Here is a 19,767-nt window from a genome sequence, read left to right as displayed (position 1 = left end):
GAGGGAGGGAGGCAGACAGAGGGGGAGAGAGAGAAGATGGCAGAGAGAGGGAAGGAGATCGGGCCAGGGGAGGGGGGTCGCGCCGGCCATGGGGAGGGGTGGGTCGCGCCGGCAGTGGGGAGGGGGGTCGCGCCGGCCATGGGGAGGGGGTGGGGTGGGTTGCGCCGGCGGCGGGGAGTGGTGGCCGGCCGAAATTGGAGGGGTGGGTTTTTGAATGGGGTGGTCAATTTAGCAGGTTTGGGTGGTCTGAACAGCCCCCCCCTTTGGGAAATTTGCTTCTTAAAAATTTCCGTGGTTTCCTCTAGCCACTTTGGATTGTGACTGTGTTTCGGCCCATGGGTTTAGGCTTTGTTCGATTCACTAAGTGGGAATTTTATTGTTTCTTTTGGACAATAATTTGTTTACCTTTTCATTTAATATTTGCTTTTGAAATTAAGTTTTTCAAGTTGTTTAAACCTTATGTCATGCGCTTAAATGCTCTATATCATTATTAATCAATGATATTTAAAAGTGACATTAACTAACTATTACAAGAACATTTGAATGTTTATAAACTATAAAATGAATTTAAAGTGTAAGTTTTATTATAATTGTAATTGTAAAGCCTAAATAATAATTTTATTCAATTTACTATGCAGTTTAATAAGAAAAAAAAACAATAGTATTGCACGATTTCCATTTGTTTTTAGTACTAGATTTTCCTTTATTTTGATCTGAGGCTATAAATGTCAGTTCACAAACATTTTCACCCGGACCAAAAAACTCGACCCGATATTTTAGATTCTTAGAAGGATATTTCCGTCAAACCGCCAAACTAAAACCTAGAACAACAAGTAAACAAGTCCCCTTATTTCGATCTCTCTCTCTCTTTTTCAAGCTTCAACCTCGAAGGCGAAAAACCCTCTCGCCCCCACCGCCTCTAACACCATGGGAACTCCAGAGACTTCTCGGGAACCGTGCCCGGACCGCATTCTCGATGACATAGGCGGCGCCTTCGGCATGGGCGCCGTCGGCGGCTCCGCCTTCCACTTCCTCAAGGGCGTCTACAACTCCCCCTCCGGCACCCGGCTCGTCGGCGGTTCGCAAGCCGTGCGCATGAACGCGCCGCGTGTCGGCGGGAGCTTCGCCGTTTGGGGCGGCCTGTTCTCCGCCTTCGACTGCACCATGGTCTACGTGCGCCAAAAGGAGGATCCCTGGAACTCCATTATCGCCGGCGCCGCCACAGGTGGCTTCCTCCAGATGCGCCAGGGGCTCGGCGCCTCGGCTCGATCGGCTGTCTACGGCGGGGTCCTATTGGCGCTGATCGAAGGGGCTGGGATCATGCTTAACAAGTTTATGAGTCAACAGCAACAGATGCCTATTATGATGGAAGAGCCGCCGAATACGGCTGGGCTTCCTGGGCTTCCTCCTATGGGCCGGGCTCCGGGCCTGCCCGGCCCAGAGGCACCGTCTTCGCATAGTGGCTCCTCCGAGGAGAGTTCTTCTGGTTCGTGGTTCGGAGGGTGGTTTGGGAAGAACAAAGAGCCTGAGGTGAAGAGTAGTGGAAGCGAGACGAAGGTTTTGGAGAGTTTTGATGCGCCCCCAGTGCCGACCTTCGAGTTCAAATGATTGATTTGGTAAGGAGGGGTTTTTGATTATAAGGCTGGCTGATTAAGGGGTTTTGATTAGAAAGCTGATTAATTTGTATTTAAGAGGATTGGTATTTGAAGTGGAGCTTTTTATTGCTGATCTTTGCGTTGGACAATATATTTATGTTGTGCTCTCTCTTTATTTTTAAAATAATCAGAAAATTATAGGTATATTATAATGCTTTTGCAATGCTGTATGTATCTTGAATTTCAACTGTCAAGACGTGGCCTTTCCTTTGATCAGTGCTTTGGAATGATTGATATCTGAATGAGATGTTATTATTGTACTTCTACAGTCTTTAGCCAATTGGAAAAACATTATGCGTACGAAACAGAAACACTGCTTTGTTATCATTCTCTTAATTTACTTATTTGGTAAGAAAACCGTTCCTACCAATTTGAGTAGTGCCATCTTTATTACTTGTTTTATGAACTAGCTGAGATCAGTTGTATAGGAAAAGGGTATTGTGCTGTTTTTAATTGTATGTGTTAAATGCCATTCTTACTGAAAGCTTTGTAAACCATGTTATGGAAAATAGATGCAAAAGTTAATGGAAGTACCATTTGAAATTTTTAACATACGATTATGCAGGCTGGTAAGCACTTGTGAAGTTTGGGAATTGTTATGTGAACTCTGGATTACATTCTGTGTTTTGAGATCTTTTTCATATGCAAAAATGCTTCATAAGCTTATCACTGGTTTATGGGGCCATGATTACCAATGGTAGATTAATTCTATGTAGCTGGGAATGCTTAGAATTTGCATACACTACCTGGTGTATGCCTAATTTGTGAAATGGTGATAATGTCGTTGTGACTTGGTTTAGGGTTTTCACATTGGCTTTGGTGGTCAATGCCTAATTTTATTTATCGTTTGTGTTTATATGTTCCTTACTTGTGCACGTTTGCATGTACCATGTTGAGGCCTGACCATTTACACAATCGGTCCAAGGATGGAGAAACTAGTTTCCTTTGTTATCTTGTTAGGATAGGCCTGGTCCTGGTTATATTTCATTTAAAACATTTATCATGTTATAGCTAGCTTCTTGTAGTAGGTCCTTCATTGGATTTAGGATTTTGGGAGATTGTCATTGCTGAAACTTGTAAGGTTTACGCGCAGAGTAGACATGAAGTGATCATATATGCAGAGAAGAAAACCATGTGTGGCCTCATCATATAATGCCCCTTCTTTAGCAAAATTAAACCAGAACTATTGTTAGATCAATGTCTAATCAAGTGCTGAAGTTTGTTGTGGTAATTTCTTGGTAGTATCCACCATGGTCTGTGATTATGCAAATGTTTAAAGTTTGGAATCTATTGAGTGGCTGGAAGTCTCTTGTTTCTGGCCGTAGTGCGGTTTAGGGTTTCCTTAAAAAGGAGAGGTGTGTATAGATGTTGGAGAGATGAGTGGAGATGTTGAGTATAATATAAGTTAATTAATTTTAAATTTTTAAGTTAAATGTTTGTCTTCAACAGTCAATTTATATTAGAATAAAATTATAAATTAACATATCATTAAATTGTTAAATTGTTGGAGCTACTGATAAAAATTGGATCCGAATAAACACCCAAAACAAATTTCTGTACAATTATTCTAGGCTTCTTCTGCCACTACCACGACAATTTATCAGTGATAAGTGAAAAAAATAAAATAAAGGGTGACGTTTTTTACACCCGCCAATTTTTTGGAGTACGAAAATCTTGCTATCCATAAAAAAAAAAAAAGAGGAAAAAGAAGACTTGGTGTTAAAATTGACAATTATAATCTACCATCTATCATCTAATTAATTTTTTTGTCGGCAATCTATCATCTAACTTGAATACTTGATTCGAATTTTCAATTTATAAAAATGAAAATTAAAGTTTAATATTTGGTTTAAACTTCTTGGTTATTTGATAAAAAAAAAAAAAAAAACTTCTTTGTTATTGTTTTTTTTTAATATAAAAATTATATATATCAATATATGCACAAACTGCAGATAGGCCGTTGATTTTGCATAAAAATAATAACAGCAAAACAGCCGTCCGTTTAGACAAGATGAGATAATACGATGATACTGAAGATAGTCAAAGGCATTCAACTTCCACTCGTTCGTCCACTCTCCCATTTCACCACTCTCTCCCGCCTCCACCTCCGCCGCCGCTCCATGGCCACCGCCACCGAGTCCACTATCAGCCCATCAACCACCCGCGTGGGCTGGATCGGCACCGGCGTAATGGGCCGGTCCATGTGCGGCCACCTACTCAAAGCCGGCTACACTCTCACCGTCTTCAATCGCACGCTCTCCAAGGCCCAACCCCTCCTCGACATGGGGGCCCACCTGGCCACCTCCCCCCACGCTGTCGCCTCCCAATCCGACGTCGTCTTCTCCATCGTAGGCTACCCCTCCGACGTCCGCTCCGTCCTCCTCGACCCCACCACCGGCGCCCTCTCCGGTCTCCGCCCCGGCGGCGTCCTCGTCGACATGACCACATCCGAACCCTCCCTCGCCGCCGAGATTTCCGCCGCCGCCGCCACAAAAAACTGCTTCTCAATCGACGCACCAGTCACCGGCGGAGACGTGGGAGCTAAAAACGGAACCTTGGCAATCCTCGCCGGCGGGGACGAAGACGTTGTCCGACGGCTGACCCCATTATTTTCTCTCATGGGCAAAGTTAATTACATGGGTGCCACTGGGAAAGGGCAATTCGCAAAGCTAGCGAACCAGGTAATCATAGCTTCGACGATGGTGGGACTGGTGGAGGGCATGGTGTATGCTCACAAGGCGGGTCTGGATGTTGGTCGGTTTCTAAGTGCAATATCGGTGGGTGCAGCCGGGTCAAAGTCGTTGGATTTGTATGGGGGTCGGATCTTGAAGAGGGATTTGGAGCCAGGGTTCTATGTGAACCACTTTGTGAAGGACTTGGGGATTTGTTTGAAGGAGTGCCAGAACATGGGTCTGGCTTTGCCTGGACTGGCTCTGGCTCACCAGCTTTACTTGTCGTTGAAGGCTCATGGGGAGGGCAATTTGGGTACCCAAGCGCTTATTTTGTCTCTGGAGCGCCTTAATAATGTTTCACTTCAATCTGCTTCCTCAACTTAAGACTCTGCAGAAGCCAATTGTATCATTTTTAACATGAAATGGTATGAATCTTCATCTATTTCTTATAGTGAACCAAGTGATAATCCACATTTTCCATCCTTTGTCAAAGTTGTGGTTTTTACTGCTGTTTGTTGCTTTATAGTTACTCCCTCTGTATGATGTGGAATGGATTGCTATAATGCTTTTTAGTATAAATGGTTTTCTCATTACAGAGAGCAGATTGGTTGCCTCAAAGCGATTGTGTTTATTCTATGATATATGTCGAAATTTCCTTCTGTTAATTGTTATAAGAGATTGTTTTAGCAGTTAGCAGCGGCATGTGACAGGGTCATTGGATAATACTTGAAACACTATTCTGATTTGCACTTGCAGCTTGATGTTTGACTTTAAATTAGAGAAAATGGGACAGCAAGTTTTAGGATTAATTGATCAATTGTTCAGTTTTTACTAGTATTAGACAGGGCAGTATTGCTTTTAGAGCTGGATTAAGTGATAAATTATTTTCCTGCATATTGGTTGTTACCCTGCATCTTTAAAAGTAGCCCAGCCATTCGTTTGTTTACTTTAATGTAGCCTTCAGTAACTTATAAATACTCTTCTCTTAAAATATATTCCGTTCTTAAACATATCAACTCAGCAATGTTTAGCCCAGCTATTGGTTTCTGAAGGAAAAGCTTATATTAATTTTGCCTTCAGATATTTGCTAATGGATTCCATTGCTTTTAACAATTAGCTAGTCTGATGATATTGGACACATAGGTGAAGGCTGAAGATGTGCATACTTGGAATTCAGCTGAATTATAGACTACAATGTTGGGAGGTTGAAAATTGGGGCCAGTATGGCATGGGTCATGTGGATAAGATCCTAACTAAGATGGCTGAGTTTGTGTATGATTCATTGCCTTGGTTACCTTTGATACTGGATTCATGTCTAACCTAGATGGGAACGGACGATAGATTGCTTCTTAATAATCAGTTTAACCTTACCTTGTTACTTTTTCTGGCCCCTATGTCGTTGCTTTGGGCCTTAGTGGGTTTAGGCTAGGATGTTCTCTTTGGGCTTTGCCCTGTGTTAATACATACATAGCGAGTAACTCTACATGCATTCAAATACTTAATTCAAATACTTAATTAGTATTGATTGGATATTTCTACACCTTATCTTACGCGCATCTTGTGTGCGTATGATGTAATCTAGTACTTTTAAATTAAAAGAAATACTCTTCTCGTGGCCTCGTGGGCTTGATTCACGTGTGCTCAAGGCAAGTGGCAAAAGCCATAAACTTTGTACAGTTTGCACCTGCCTGTGAGGCTGTGCCAACGTAATTGAATAACGCCTGCAACACTTGTGATTCACTTTAGCAGCAACATTCTTGCAGCTTCATCATGTTTGACTCATAAATTAACAAGTAATTCATTAATTTTTCAGTTAAACTATGCATAGAGACAGACAGGGGAAGACTGGTCAAAGAACTGGATACTATATATATTGAATTTATTATTATTTTTCTGCATATTGATTTTCTCCATCTGGGTTTTCATCATATAAGCCATACATCTTCTAGTCTTCTAGATATAATGGAATTCATTTTTTAGATCATACATCAGAGATTCCGTTTACATATGCTTATAATGTGGGTTGTGGAGGAGTAGTTTGAAGTGTAATGTGTACTCAACCACTCTCCTTTTCTCTGAACAGTGAGTCAGTGAATGACATGAATTGAATTTGTGTATACTTATTGCATCTTCCAGAACAAAGAAAAGTGTGACAACAAAACAAGAAGCACGTTCATAGTTATTAGTTGGAAGGAGGACTACCCAACCCACCTATACCCCTTGTTTTTCAATCCCATTTTGTCACTACAAGCAATTCTTATTCTTTGCGTCGAATTTTCTTTCCTGTCAATATCAGTGAAAACACTGACATACGTGTTGCTTCTGATGACAGCAGTGCTAGATATTTTATATTTTTATATCACAATTTCATATTATCTTATGTCACAATTTTATATTATCTTATGTGGTAATTTACATGGCATTCATATATTAAATACTAAACAATAAAAAGGAAAACCCAAAATAAAAGAAAAATTATATCTAATAAAATAATGACACGTGAGATTGTATAAAAATTATATAAAAATATATTATAAGAATGTAATAAATATATCATTATTCAATAGAAAATATGGAGTACAAAACTCAACTTTTGGTGCGCCAAACGGTCGAAGTCTTCCATTAAGAAATATACTTTGTCGGTCTTCGTTCAACAATGGCGTTGGCTCTGTTCACATTCTAAAATTTGTACCTTGGTTTCCAGGAAACTTCAAAGCCCTCTTGCGGACCTTTCACTCCCTGTTTTGGATTTATCCTTTTTTGGGCAAACTGTTTTGGATTTATCCACATTTGTTTTGTTTTATCACCTTATCTTCAGCAGACATTTGTGGTGTGGTGCTTATCTAAAGCTATTAGACATTATGAAATTTTTTTTTATTTTAAGAAATTTTTTTATTAAAAAAAATTATTATTTTTTAAATTTAAGAAAAAGATGAAAATATCCCTGCCACTTTGACAGAAAAACTAACGGAGGTACTATTTTGACACAAAATGAAAGTTGAGGTACTTTTTTGCAAGTTTTCAAAGTTGGGGTACTAAGTTGATACAAAATGAAAGTTGAGGTAATTTTTTACAAGTTTTCAAAGTTGGGGTACTAAGTTGATACAAAATGAAAGTTGAGGTATTTTTTTGTAAGTTTTCAAAGTTGAGGTATTAAGTTAAAACAACATGTAAAGTTAAGGTACAAAATTGTAATTTGCTCATAAATTTATAATAACTTTCAAGCATGTGGGTTTTGGTTCCTCATTCCTCTATGCATCACTGCAATACAACACAAAGTCAACTACTACTCATCTGGTTGGAAATTCGAATTTCATATTCTTTGCCCATCATCTTAAAAGATTCACTGACTTGTAAAACCCAACATCTATAATTCCATGTGTGATTATTTCTTTATAGTAGAAGAGTTTTATGAATCTGAGTCAACAGCTATAACTGATAGGACCAGTCCTCCACTAATTGGTGGTTGTGTCTATGCCCTCGTTGACCAACAATTTTCCAAGTCCACCACTGAATTTCCAAAAGCCTTTATGACCCTGCAACGATATTTTCCAAGTGCAAAGTTTCAAACTTGGTTGTTGGTTTCGCAGAAATAACAACCATCCTGCATCCTCTTAAGTCTTAACTTGCTTGCCTCATGAGCAGCAGAGTTCAAACCGCGGGAACAAACTGAACTCTGAACCACACCCTCCTTCCCAATGACTAAACCAACCCCAACATCTTCTCTCCACACCCCAGTACTCTACTACCTTCTCTTCTTCATCCTCCTCAGCCATGCCAACTCCCAGTCATTTCAAGACCAAGAACAAGCAGTCCTGCTAAAACTGAAGTCATACTTGCAATCTCCACCCTTCCTCAGCCATTGGATTTCATCATCATCAAACACTTCCCACTGTTCCTGGCCTGAGATTACCTGCACAAACAACTCCGTCACCAGATTGGCTCTCATCGACAGGAACATCACCCAAGAAGTTCCAGCCTTCATTTGTGACCTCAAAAACCTCACACACATTGATGTCCAGTACAACTACATCCCTGGACAATTCCCAAAAGCTCTCTACAGCTGCTCTAAGCTAGAGTATCTGGACCTCTCACAAAACTGCTTTGTTGGCCGCATTCCTGATGATATCGACAGCTTGCCTCAGCTTCAATTCCTTAACCTTGCTGCCAATAACTTTTCTGGTGACATACCGGCGGCTATTGGGCGGTTACAAGAGCTCAGAAATTTGCAGCTATTTATGAACCAGTTTAATGGTTCTGTCCCCCCAGAAATAGGTAACTTGTCCAATCTTGTGTTCTTAAATCTCTCTTTCAATATAAAACTTGAGCCATGGAAGCTGCCTTTCAATTTTACCCAGTTTAAGAAGTTGAAGAGTTTAAAAATACGCGAATCGAATTTGATTGGGGAACTCCCTGAAACACTTGGAGAGATGGCAGCACTGGAAGAATTGGATTTAGCAAAAAACAATTTGAGCGGGAAAATCCCAACCAGTTTGTTTCTGTTGAAGAATTTGAGCATAATATACCTCTTCGATAACAGACTGTCTGGGGAGGTTCCTCAAGTGGTTGAAGCATTAAACTTGAGCATCATTGATCTTTCTGGTAACAACTTAACAGGACCAATACCAGAAGATTATGGAAAGCTTAAAAAGTTATCATTATTGAGTTTGTTTTTTAATGGTCTTTCTGGGGAGATTCCAGAAAGCATTGGCCGCCTACAAGAGCTTGTAACTTTCAAATTGTTCAACAATAACTTGTCAGGAACATTGCCTCCAGATTTGGGGAGGTATTCGATGCTTGAAGATTTCCAGGTTTCGGTGAATAGGCTTACAGGAAAACTGCCGGAACATTTGTGTTATTCGGGTAAGCTGGTGGGACTTGTAGCTTATGAGAACAATCTCACTGGGGAGTTACCAAGTTCTCTTGAAAACTGCAGCAGTTTGTTGATAGTCACTGTTTATGAAAACAGGCTTTCTGGGAACATTCCTAGTGGTATGTGGAGATCACCGAGCTTGAGTTATGTGTTACTGAGCGACAATTTATTCACTGGTGAGCTTCCGGAGAAGATGCCTCAGAATATTTCGCGGCTGGAAATTAGAAACAACAGGTTTTCAGGTAGGCTTCCAAGTGGGGTGTCTTCCTGGAGGAATTTGCAGGTTTTTGATGCCAGTAATAACTTCTTCAATGGCACTATTCCTCAGGAACTAACTGCTCTTCCCAACTTAACGACTCTTTTGCTTGATCAAAATCAGCTTACTGGCTTCCTTCCATCACCTATCATATCATGGAAGTCACTACACACTCTTAATCTGAGTCAAAATCACCTCTCTGGACCAATTCCAGAGAAGCTTGGTCTTTTGCCAGACCTTACTGATTTGGACCTTTCAGAAAACCAATTTTCTGGCCAAATTCCAAATCAACTTGGCCTTCTGAGACCCAACAATCTCAATCTCTCTTCCAATCATCTCACTGGGAGGATCCCAAGTTCATTTGAGAACTCTGCATATGACAGAAGCTTCTTGAGCAATCCTGGTCTCTGTGCAACCACCCCATCTGCAAAACTTAACATATGCGATTCTGAACCTCATAAGTCCAGCAAAATTTCATCTCAATCTCTTGCTTTGATCATAACTTTAAGCATACTGTTATCCTTGTTGGCTATTCTCTTGTCATACTGCTCGGCCCGAGGTTATTGCACAGGAAAGGGTGGATCAGATTCGAATTGGAAGCTCATCCAATTTCAGAGGTTGAATTTCACCTTGTCAAAAATCTTGTCAGGACTCACAGAAAATAATGTGATTGGAAGTGGTGGGTCAGGCAAAGTTTATAGAATTCCTGTGAATCGTACTGGTGATGTTGTTGCTGTGAAAAGGATTTGGAGCAACAGGAAGTTAGAGCAGAAGCTTGAGAAAGAATTTCTTGCAGAAGTCAAGATATTGAGCTCAATTCGACATGCCAACATAGTGAAGCTGATGTGCTGCATATCCAGTGAGAGCTCGAAACTTCTTGTCTACGAGTACTCTGAAAATCGTAGCCTCGATCAATGGCTGCACAAGACAAACAGGCCATCCAGTCTCACAAGTTCAGTCCATCCTGTTGTCCTGGACTGGCCTAAGAGGTTGCAGATTGCAGTGGGGGCTGCCCGGGGCCTCTGCTATATGCACCATGACTGTGTGCCCCCCATTGTGCATAGAGATGTGAAATCAAGTAACATTTTATTGGACTCTGATTTTAATGCGAAAATAGCAGATTTTGGTTTGGCTAGGATGTTGGTCAAGCAAGGAGAACTTGCTACAATGTCAGCTGTTGCTGGCTCCTTTGGCTACTTTGCTCCAGGTAACCTTTACCCCACAAATCTTCAAGTTAGTTCCTAAAGAAATATGTGTTACTCTTCTTTCTTTGACATTAGCAATTTGATTAAACTGGTTTTCCTAACTTGTAATGTAGAATATGCTCATACAACTCGAGTGAATGAGAAGATTGATGTTTATAGTTTCGGGGTTGTCCTTCTGGAGTTGACAACCGGCAGGGAACCTAATGAAGGCGATGAACACACTTCTCTTGCCGAATGGGGATGGCGTCATGTTCAACAAGGCAACCCTGTGGCCGATGCTTTGGACCACGACATCAAAGAACCTTGTTACTTGGATGAAATGTGTTCTGTTTTCAAACTCGGTATCATTTGCACCGGGACACTTCCTTCTACCAGGCCTTCCATGAAGGAGGTTTCTCAAATCTTGCTCCGGTGCTCCCATCCACTAGTGAACAGGGAGAAGACCGAGTATGCTGCTGCTCCTCTCCTCAAAAATTCAAAGCGTGAGCAGGTCTTGGAAGATTATGATGCTAGTTTGGCAACAAACGTGTGATGACTTTGTTGAATTCAACAAAAGGAAACCAATAAGGGGAATATAAGCCTTTCATTTCAGGTTGGTCGTATGCGGATCAAATATGTATACTACAGGATTTAGGATGTGATACTGATAGTCATAGAACAACCAAGACTACATTATGTAGGGAAAGAGAGGTATGCATCTTTCTTAATTGATGCAGACCTGCACTCTAGGCGAAACTGCGAACTGAAGCTACATACATTGATTAGCAATAATTCAAAGTCGGAATTCCATTTATGCCTACTTTAAGTATTAGAAAGTTTCCAAACAGAAGAAAAATGTTTCTAATAGACCATATAAATCCTGTTTTATTTGCAGAAGAGAAACCCGAGAGAATATTCCGCCAAAAGTAACTACTCACAGTTTACATCCCCCATTTTATTACGTAATCCAGGAGAAATGAACTTGTACATGACAATAACACAACGCCTAAACATCCGCAAAGGAGCAAAACAAAAGGCTGCAGCAGTAGTAAAGCACAGCCAACCGTCTATTCCAACTGCCTATTATGATCCTTTGCCAATTACCAGCTCTGAAGGACCATAAATTAAGGATTGGATGCCAGATCTCTCAAATAGGAGCTTAAATAGCTCCAACTGATCCGAAGCAAGTTGTGAAATGAAAGGGGAAAATGAAAATATACAAAAATTGAGAATGTCACACTTCATCATTCATCTATCCTGGTCTTGACCGTTTTATGACTCCTCTACCTCAAGGTACTGTGAGTGAGAGGCTGCAAGGAGGGCAGCTCCAATTCCTGAGCCATCGTTGGAGTGCTCAATGGAAATGTGCTCTGCAACTTCATCACCCAACAACTCGTTGAGGGTACTCTCCAAGCAGGTGCGGAACTCAGTGTAGTGCTCAAACAAACCACCATCCAATGCTACCACTGACTTGTGCTTCTCTCCATCCTTTACTGTGTCTCTACCCAGCTTCTTAAGGACGCCCAGGATCCCAGCAGCAGATAGGCGGGCCCCACGAGTAGCAACTATGTCGCATAGTGCCACAATAGCCTTCCTCATTTTCAGTGAGGTGTTGGAGATCTAACAAATTGACAAATCAAAAACCATAAATTCATGTCTCCTGTCTTGAAATTGACTAGGAAAAAGGGAATTCTAGTTACTCTTTTCTAAAATTGCAAGTTTCAGCATGCCATGCAGACGAACAAACACATGATCTTATCATGTTTCATTCTATAAAAAAGGGATTCAATGAAAGATATAATACTGTCAAACATTTCTTGCATTTACTTCTATAACCCCCATCCTCCCAAAAAAAAAAAAAACAATGTGAGAGGAAAAAGAAAAAATCAGAGTGAATTGTACAGCTAGATAAGAAAATAATGATTTCATCCAATAGTATGAGCATAGTACCTCCAAGATATCCTTGAGTTTGCTCCCAACCACTTTCAGATCCGGAGATGAGTCATGATGAATTGCAGACATGTCAGGTGTCCTGCACATATTACAACATAAAGAATCAGCAATTACTACAATCTGAAAATCAAGCCACCAAAAACCACACCGATGTTTTCGCAATTCAATGCAAAATCTCAGTAACCTCTGTTGTCTTTGCAACCAAAGACAGTAAACTCAAGTGACAGTATCTTGCAGAAACAGGTAAATTTGATACATAAAACCACACACCGAATATAGAAACACACAAACACACTTCAAGCTGGAAAAGTAATAGGAGTTGGCACCTCCACGAAATACTAGGTTTAAACAGACTGGTCAGGAAAAAATATTGGCATATACCTTAGTATGAAAGGAACTTTCAGTTTGGGTGGAACAGTATCACCGAAAAAGGCAGCTTCTTCAGCCATCTTACACAAAACTCTGCGTACAATGTCCCCTAAATACATGCCAGAAATGATCTTCTCAAATATCTGAAGACAAAAATCAAAACCATATTGTCATATGCCCATCAAGCCATATATATACATCAGAAAAAAACACGTAAAAGAGAATGTAGCTGTTACTTGATCTCCAGGGTTTAAACTCTCAACATCAAGTGCTTGATCATATTCTGTTAGTGGAAGGTGTGACGAGCGAAAGTTACCCCACTCCATGTTGATAACCTATTCATGAAAAATAAGAATGAATTAGCTCTAAACCATTAGCACCAGGATCAAATCATGAAATTTCTTTCACATGAGGGAGGGGAAGGGCATAGATAACAAGAAATTATGGACAGTATCTTTGGGTCCATACTTCCATAAATTTGATGGAAAATTTAAGAAAACACTAACCATCTCTCCTGATTTAGGTAGAAGACCATGCCATTTTGGGATGGCATGAGCCCGTTCTACATAGGCAGCATTTGTTCCAGTGCCCAAAATCACAGCAGCAATAACATCCTGATTGTGGTACCTACCTCCTGCTAATGTTCCAATTGTATCATTGACCTGCATCAGCCTGGCAAGTTAGGATTGTCCAAAATGATTTAGCAATTAATTTTCAACCGACTAAGAAAATGTTATATCAACCCAGGTATGAATCAGCTCCTCAGAGAGCCTAAGAGGAAAAAGAGCCGTTGAAATTAGAAACCAAATTGGACTCACCAAGGCTGTAACACGCATGTCAAGGCCAATTTTTTCCACTGATTTGGTCAGCTCTCCCACCACATCTTGCTCAACCTGCATCAATATTAGCACAACGTAATTGTCAAAAGGGATACCATATGATAATGCTCTCTAAAGATTAGTCCAGAGCAGCTATATTCATTTTCTTTTGGAACAAATGCATGAGATTATCAGTAAATAGAAAATAAATTTTTGGTGGTACTCTTAAAAAATAATATAAAGAAAGCTCTAATGACTCCATACATGACCTACATGACTAACTACAAAATGGCAAAATCAATATAGCAACAGGTATCAAGAAAACTAAGACTTGCCGCATCTTCAATATTGAAGCCCTTTGTCCACTTAATAAGGGTCCCTGATGCAATTGATGTTTGCCACACGGGAAATGAGAAGGTAAAACCCAGCTCTCTTTGCCTACCGGGTGCAGGATGAAAACCTTCTCCTTCCGTAGAAACAAATTTTGCAAGTGCTTCAGCAATAAAATCAAATAATGCCTGAAAACAAATCATGATAAATTATTTCTAATAGCAAATCTAAGAAGGTTTGATCGATTGCTTAAAGAAATAGTGAAATACTAACTTCTGAAGTCCCAATCATCAAATTTGGTGGAATTGAAACTTCAACAAATTCTTGTTTAACAAGACGGTTGTCTTTCCCACCAAGTTGTACCCGCAGGACACGGAAGTTTGTCCCACCAAGGTCCAATGCATAAAATAGTCCTTTCTCATTCCTGAAAAAGTAAGGGAGAAAGTAATGGGAATGTACTACGCTTCCAATAGGCCCTCAAAGTAAATTCAATTGCAAGAGGTAATTTCAGTACAGCCATGCCCAATTAGTCAAATATGGAAAACTATTAAGAGTCAGTGGATGCACAAATGGGATCAGGAATTTGCAAATTTTTTGAGTGAAGTTCCACTTCAGTACTCTATGCATTTCCACTAACTTTAGCAAACCAAACCATCATCCCTAGAATTAGATCAAATATAACAGGAATTATTGCCAAGAAAACTTTCATATGGGATTGCAGGAAAAGCAAAATTCCCATTCAAAAACAACAAAAGAAGAATTAGACAACCAGACAACAAAGATAGAAAATCAGACGGTGGAACAAATAGGAGCAAAGGTGATATGGGTCAAAAGTTAAAAGAAAAAAAGATCAATGAAAAGATTGTACCCAATACAGAAACATACAACTAACATCCACGAAATAACCAAATAATTATAACATAAACATAACTAACTTATGTAATAATAAAAACAATCTCATTTCAATAAAAATTAAAAACAAAAAATACGATCTTGAACCCTTTTAAGTTTTAACAGAAAGACAAAGAAATCAACTCTAACAAAAGCTTTGATTGGATAAAAAAGTCTTCCTTATCCAATCAAAGCTCAAATTACGAGTCTTTCAATCCCATCAACAAAAGAAAGTGGAAGAACAAAGAAGGGCAGGTCGGTGTTATGAAGTACAATACATACCCAGTGGGAAGGTTATCGACGTAGCTGATGAGCATCTTGAGCTTGCTGCCACCTTCGGATGCGAGGCCGGCGTGCATCTCAACGGTCATGGCGTCCGCCACCTGTCTCAGCTTCCCAATGGGGGTCCCACACTTCTCCTCGAACTCCCGCAGTATCGCCATCGCCCGGGCCCACTTCCCCGAACTCCTCATACGATGTCGCACCACCAGCGCCGCCGCAGTACATACCGCCGCCGCGCACACCACCGCCGCCCCCACCGCCACCTTCCCCATCACCACCACCGCCGCCGCCCGCTCTCAAATTACCAAAATAGCCTCCGCCGCCCTCGAAAAAGAAAAACTTGATTGGTTTTAAGCTCTTCCCAATCCCATGTTTCTGGTCAGAAAATTGAAATTGATCGGCAAATTGAAAGAGTCAATTTGAAATACTCCAAGTTCTTATGCGTGCATGCCGCACGCGTGTTGAGGAAGTCCGGGAAGTGAGAGAGAGAGAGAGAGAGAGAGAGAGAGAGAGAGAGAGGGAGAGACTCTGAGAAAGAGTGAGAAATCGAAAATCAAAAATATAATAAGAGAATCGTAGCCCTAGATCGGAGTCGTCGGACTTGAGAGAGAGAGAGAGGGAAAGGGATACAAGTGGAAAATCGTAAATCAACGACTTTCTTGGAGGAAAAAGGTACGAATATAAACGAGGCGAGAAATAAGTGTGCGCATGGTTTTTATGATTTTCTTGGGAGTGTTTGTTTTCTTGGAAAATAAAAAGCGTTTCTTTTTTCTGATTTTCTCACACTTTCTTGGAAAATAAAAGATTGTGTTTTTTATTTTTTATCTACTTGGTTGGAAGTTTGGAACTTGGAACTAATGAGTAGCACTGGAAACAAATGCATCTTTTTTTGGAGGGTAGTGAGGGGAATTGCGAAAAGGGGCAGGGTTTTGAGTAAAAATTACGAGATTGACCTGTCAGTGTCGAGTGCTGTTTATTCGGACGAACAAGATTCCTTGAGCTGTTTGTGATTTTTGTAGTTTTCAGTTTTAAGGAAAGGCTACGTGTGAGGTTGTCGCTCATTCGCATGTGTAAAGTTAGGATTTTCTTAGCTTTCAACAAAAAACAATGCTTCGTCTTTTCAGTAGCAAAGCAAAACAACAAAAAAAAAAAAAGCTTGTAGGCCTCGAGCATTGTTGTATGTGTTTTTTTTTTTTTTTTTTTTTCAATAAAATAATACTATATTAGTATTAGCAGGAAACTTCAGATATAGAGATAGATGTTCTTGACAACTAAAGATACAAAAATAACCCACAAAAAGAAAATTCTCATAAAATAATCTTCATCGAAATATAATCTCTTTATTAATCTATAATCTTAGATCAAATGTTGAAAATACAAAGTTTAAATGTTTATTAGTGAGATTTAACTTCCTAGTGTGGCCCATGCAAGAGTAATTGATCAAGTACTCCTAGACCCTAGGAGGATTTTTTATGTCATGATCGTGTTAGGTATTATCCTTTTATGTTTCAAACCAAAAAAATAAAAATAAAAACCCATTAATTTGAAGTAAATGAAAAAGGTTAAAATTGGGAAATGAAAATATCCTCAGCGTTTGGAAGAGCTTGATAGATAGAGAAATATGCTTTTTCCATTATGTAGACTACCAATCACAATATGCAATCAACCTCTAATAAACAAGAAAAGGAACGATCATGAAAGGGAATAAAAAAACATTAAAAGGAAAAAAAAAAAAAAAAGGATATTTATGAAGTAGAGTGTAAGGACTAAGGATTACCCAAGTACCTATCACATTGTGGAGTCTATTGTCCTCAACTAGATGAATAAAATAGTTAGGCCCACAGAATTGTAATGACACATGTTCTTTTTTTATCGAATGGATGATTTTCAGTTTTACAACTAAACAAGCCAAATTTGACCATAATCCAACTCAGCAATGAGTCAGCATTGAAAAGAAGATGGCAAGTTGCCCCTGAGTTTTCACCACATACCAGATTTTCTAACCAGTCAAAAAATTTTAAACACATAATAATTATAAAGAAGCCACTAACAAACATAACTGCATAACCTGATAGTTGATGTGTTGATGGACAGTTAATCATAATAATTTATGTAATAAGTGCACATTAACAAAGTGATTATGTAAATCTTCAGACAAATGTAACCCTTCATCATGCTTTAACAAAACAAAACATTCTATTGCAAGCAAAAGCAAATCTACAGCTATCAAAACATGTCTCTTGCTTTGAATGTCTTAGTTAGTTGCATCATCATAACAAGATTGAGTTTAAGATTAGCTTCAAATGGAAGCAAGTTGAAACTTTGAGAAGAAGGCCATGTGACCCTGCAAGCCTGCAAACTCAGTGTTCCTGAAACCATAAGGTAGTTTCAGTCCAGGGCCTGCAGGCCAAAGGGTGCGCATAACCAGATTATCTGTGTCCACTCCAGGAGTCCAGCCAATCCCTAATTGGGTCCCACCCCTATTTGCTACTTGTCCCTCATATGAAGAGGGTTCCATTTCAGTTCCATCAAAAGATGGAATCCCAAAAAAGTGGTCCTGAATTAAACACAACTTGTGCCTAAGTGCCTAACCAAATAAACATTTGTTGGCCTCTATTATGGGCATCTAATTTTCTTGGGTGTAGTAAAAAAATGTGTTACTGTTATTCATCAGAATGTCTTGCAGGATGAAAATTAGGCCTTGCTTACAGAACATGATTGGTCAGTGAAGTATGCAGAATTTGTCACTTCTGAATAAAAAAAGAAAAAGAAAAAAAATTGCTGAATTTGTCAACTCAGTTTTGTGCCGTCTAAGGATGGACTTGACGACTTCACCTGCTCTACGTATTCGATTCTTGCTAGAATATATGATACGGCTTTGTTGTTGATCATCCAAATACCCCAAAACCATCTTTTATTTCTTCTCTGCAATGAATATATTCCACCCTTTTTTGTCTTTAATGCATATATAAAAACTCAATCCAAATTGGATAGAACGCACTGATTGAGACAGATTGGTATACATCAACTTCATGACACATATACATTGAATCATAAGCAACAAACTACATGCAATAGCCAATAGGAGCACATAAACAAGGCAGCACAATGTACTGCAATCACAGTTTCTATAACTCAGTTTGACACATGAAACTAGTCAGCTAGTTCTGCGCGAGTTGGAACTACAGGAACTAGAAAATTCCCAAATGGGGAATCAAAGATTTTAAAGTTACCAGTGGCACCATCTTGTTGTGCTTGTGCTACTGCAAAATTTTTGGCCTGTTGAATCCTCAAATTGACTCCACTGCTTTGAGCCTCTGGAACAACCTGCACAATACAATACACATTATGCAGTCACATGGTAAGTTCCCCATCACAGACTGATACCACATAATTATTAATACGAGACAGGTCTTGCTGAATCAATATATATGCGGTCCATTTGTAATTTGTCACATTAATTATTATAATTAATTGTTCATAACCACATCCAAGTATCCAACTAACACATTTAGAAAATGTGGTCCTTAACCAATTGGGTAATTAAGTGAACATGGCTAATAAGGAGATTAGGAGAAAAGTTCTTACTGTTACTGAAGTTGCAACTCTGCTTTTCTTCTCAGCTGGTGCAGAGACAGCCCTACTATTACAAGAGAAACAAACACAACAAACATTGATGAGAATCAAACGACTTGTCGTTGATTTAATTAATGCAGCTGTAAAAAACTAAAAAGGGTCGGTTTGGGGGAAGGAGAGGATGCCTTGTTGATTGTCGTGTTATGAAACGCCATCCAAACTCAAAAGAAAACGACGCTACTGGTACGGGATTGACATAGAAAGAGAATCTCTCTTTCTTTGACTGTTTTAGTGTTTTGACAGGAAAAGATTCGAAACTCTGTGTCTCACATGGGACCAAAAATATTAACCAAATTTATATATACACCAGGCACCAGCTATATTCAATAACCAAAAGACCCAAAATTAATAAAAATTAAATAAAAGGGCATGTGGGTTCACCTGCTAGATCGAAAAGGTGGCCTCTTCCTGGGTGGTTCAGCAGCCATGTTGATGTTGGCCACGCAGCTTCAGCTCCAACTCTCAGTTTGTAATTTTGGGAATTTGGGAGTTGAAGAACAAGGCCTTATATGAGTTTGAATTCTTATGAGCTGGGCCTACCAGAAAAAGCCTATTACCTTGTATGGGCTTGGTCTGTAAATGGATTTGTAGACAAAGCTCATTAAAACCTAGCCCTGATAAAGTAAGTTTAAGGCCCATTATTTCAATGGCTTCATTGGGTGGGTCTTTGTGGTCCATCATGCCCAAAGTCCAACTAAAACATGGAGTGGACATCATTAGATTCTCCATAAGGGTCAGTTCAATCGTGATTCTATTACTCTTTAAGCACTCACTAGTCACTAATCACTCTTGAATTAAACCACACATTGCTCATCAGGATATTTCATTTTAGTATCTGACTTTTGAGG

At 39.6% G+C, this 19,767-nt stretch overlaps 4 protein-coding genes and 1 long non-coding RNA gene across 6 annotated transcripts; 3 read left to right on the top strand and 2 right to left on the bottom strand.

The window, feature by feature from the left end:
• Positions 1-829: 829 nt before the first annotated feature.
• LOC147285375 (mitochondrial import inner membrane translocase subunit TIM17-2-like) lies at positions 830-1,919 on the top strand. The gene has a single exon (XM_086244748.1). It carries the CDS (start codon positions 928-930, stop codon positions 1,606-1,608), a length of 681 nt encoding a protein of 226 aa, XP_086100874.1. The 5' UTR covers positions 830-927; the 3' UTR covers positions 1,609-1,919.
• A 1,716-nt stretch (positions 1,920-3,635) lies between these two features.
• On the top strand, positions 3,636-5,526 carry LOC147285374 (6-phosphogluconate dehydrogenase family protein). Its single transcript, XM_086244462.1, has 2 exons — positions 3,636-4,752; positions 5,471-5,526. The coding sequence occupies exon 1, from the start codon at positions 3,680-3,682 to the stop codon at positions 4,709-4,711; it is 1,032 nt and encodes a 343-aa protein (XP_086100588.1). The 5' UTR covers positions 3,636-3,679; the 3' UTR covers positions 4,712-4,752; positions 5,471-5,526.
• Positions 5,527-7,658: 2,132 nt separating this feature from the next.
• LOC147285373 (uncharacterized) lies at positions 7,659-11,194 on the top strand. Its single transcript, XM_086245505.1, has 2 exons — positions 7,659-10,663; positions 10,775-11,194. Exons 1-2 carry the CDS (start codon positions 8,026-8,028, stop codon positions 11,191-11,193), a joined length of 3,057 nt encoding a protein of 1,018 aa, XP_086101631.1. The 5' UTR covers positions 7,659-8,025; the 3' UTR covers position 11,194.
• Positions 11,195-11,487: 293 nt separating this feature from the next.
• Positions 11,488-16,073, bottom strand: LOC147285372 (hexokinase-1-like). The gene is made up of 9 exons (XM_086245506.1): positions 15,284-16,073; positions 14,384-14,534; positions 14,116-14,298; positions 13,781-13,855; positions 13,469-13,624; positions 13,199-13,297; positions 12,975-13,105; positions 12,591-12,672; positions 11,488-12,260 (listed from the first exon to the last, which is right to left on the bottom strand). The coding sequence occupies exons 1-9, from the start codon at positions 15,553-15,555 to the stop codon at positions 11,913-11,915; spliced, it is 1,497 nt and encodes a 498-aa protein (XP_086101632.1). The 5' UTR covers positions 15,556-16,073; the 3' UTR covers positions 11,488-11,912.
• A 2,230-nt stretch (positions 16,074-18,303) lies between these two features.
• Positions 18,304-19,389, bottom strand: LOC147285371 (uncharacterized). 2 transcript variants are annotated; one of them, XR_015122528.1, is made up of 3 exons: positions 19,301-19,389; positions 18,872-18,926; positions 18,304-18,610 (listed from the first exon to the last, which is right to left on the bottom strand). It is a non-coding gene; the product is annotated as an uncharacterized LOC147285371 (long non-coding RNA). The 2 variants fall into 2 exon arrangements; XR_015122529.1 differs by having other exon boundaries at positions 18,872-18,923; positions 19,301-19,359.
• Between the last annotated feature and the right edge of the window lie 378 nt (positions 19,390-19,767).

This window comes from Dryas octopetala, chromosome 5, assembly GCF_963921425.1.
Source record: "Dryas octopetala chromosome 5, drDryOcto1.1, whole genome shotgun sequence".
Classification (NCBI taxonomy): Eukaryota; Viridiplantae; Streptophyta; class Magnoliopsida; order Rosales; family Rosaceae; genus Dryas; species Dryas octopetala.
The sequence above is the reverse complement of the archived record's forward strand: the minus strand, read 5'-3'. Positions and strand labels throughout refer to the sequence as shown.

What these genes read in the sequence shown, in the direction of transcription:
- LOC147285375 (XM_086244748.1), top strand. Translation starts at nt 928, where the DNA reads ATGGGAACTCCAGAGACTTCTCGGGAACCGTGCCCGGACCGCATTCTC.
- LOC147285374 (XM_086244462.1), top strand. Translation starts at nt 3,680, where the DNA reads ATGATACTGAAGATAGTCAAAGGCATTCAACTTCCACTCGTTCGTCCA.
- LOC147285373 (XM_086245505.1), top strand. Translation starts at nt 8,026, where the DNA reads ATGACTAAACCAACCCCAACATCTTCTCTCCACACCCCAGTACTCTAC. An exon ending in CTTTGGCTACTTTGCTCCAG is followed by an intron (nt 10,664 to 10,774) that starts GTAACCTTTACC and finishes CTTGTAATGTAG; the next exon opens with AATATGCTCATACAACTCGA.
- LOC147285372 (XM_086245506.1), bottom strand. Translation starts at nt 15,555, where the DNA reads ATGGGGAAGGTGGCGGTGGGGGCGGCGGTGGTGTGCGCGGCGGCGGTA. An exon ending in TGATGATTGGGACTTCAGAA is followed by an intron (nt 14,299 to 14,383) that starts GTTAGTATTTCA and finishes ATTTGTTTTCAG; the next exon opens with GCATTATTTGATTTTATTGC. An exon ending in ACATGCGTGTTACAGCCTTG is followed by an intron (nt 13,625 to 13,780) that starts GTGAGTCCAATT and finishes AGGCTGATGCAG; the next exon opens with GTCAATGATACAATTGGAAC.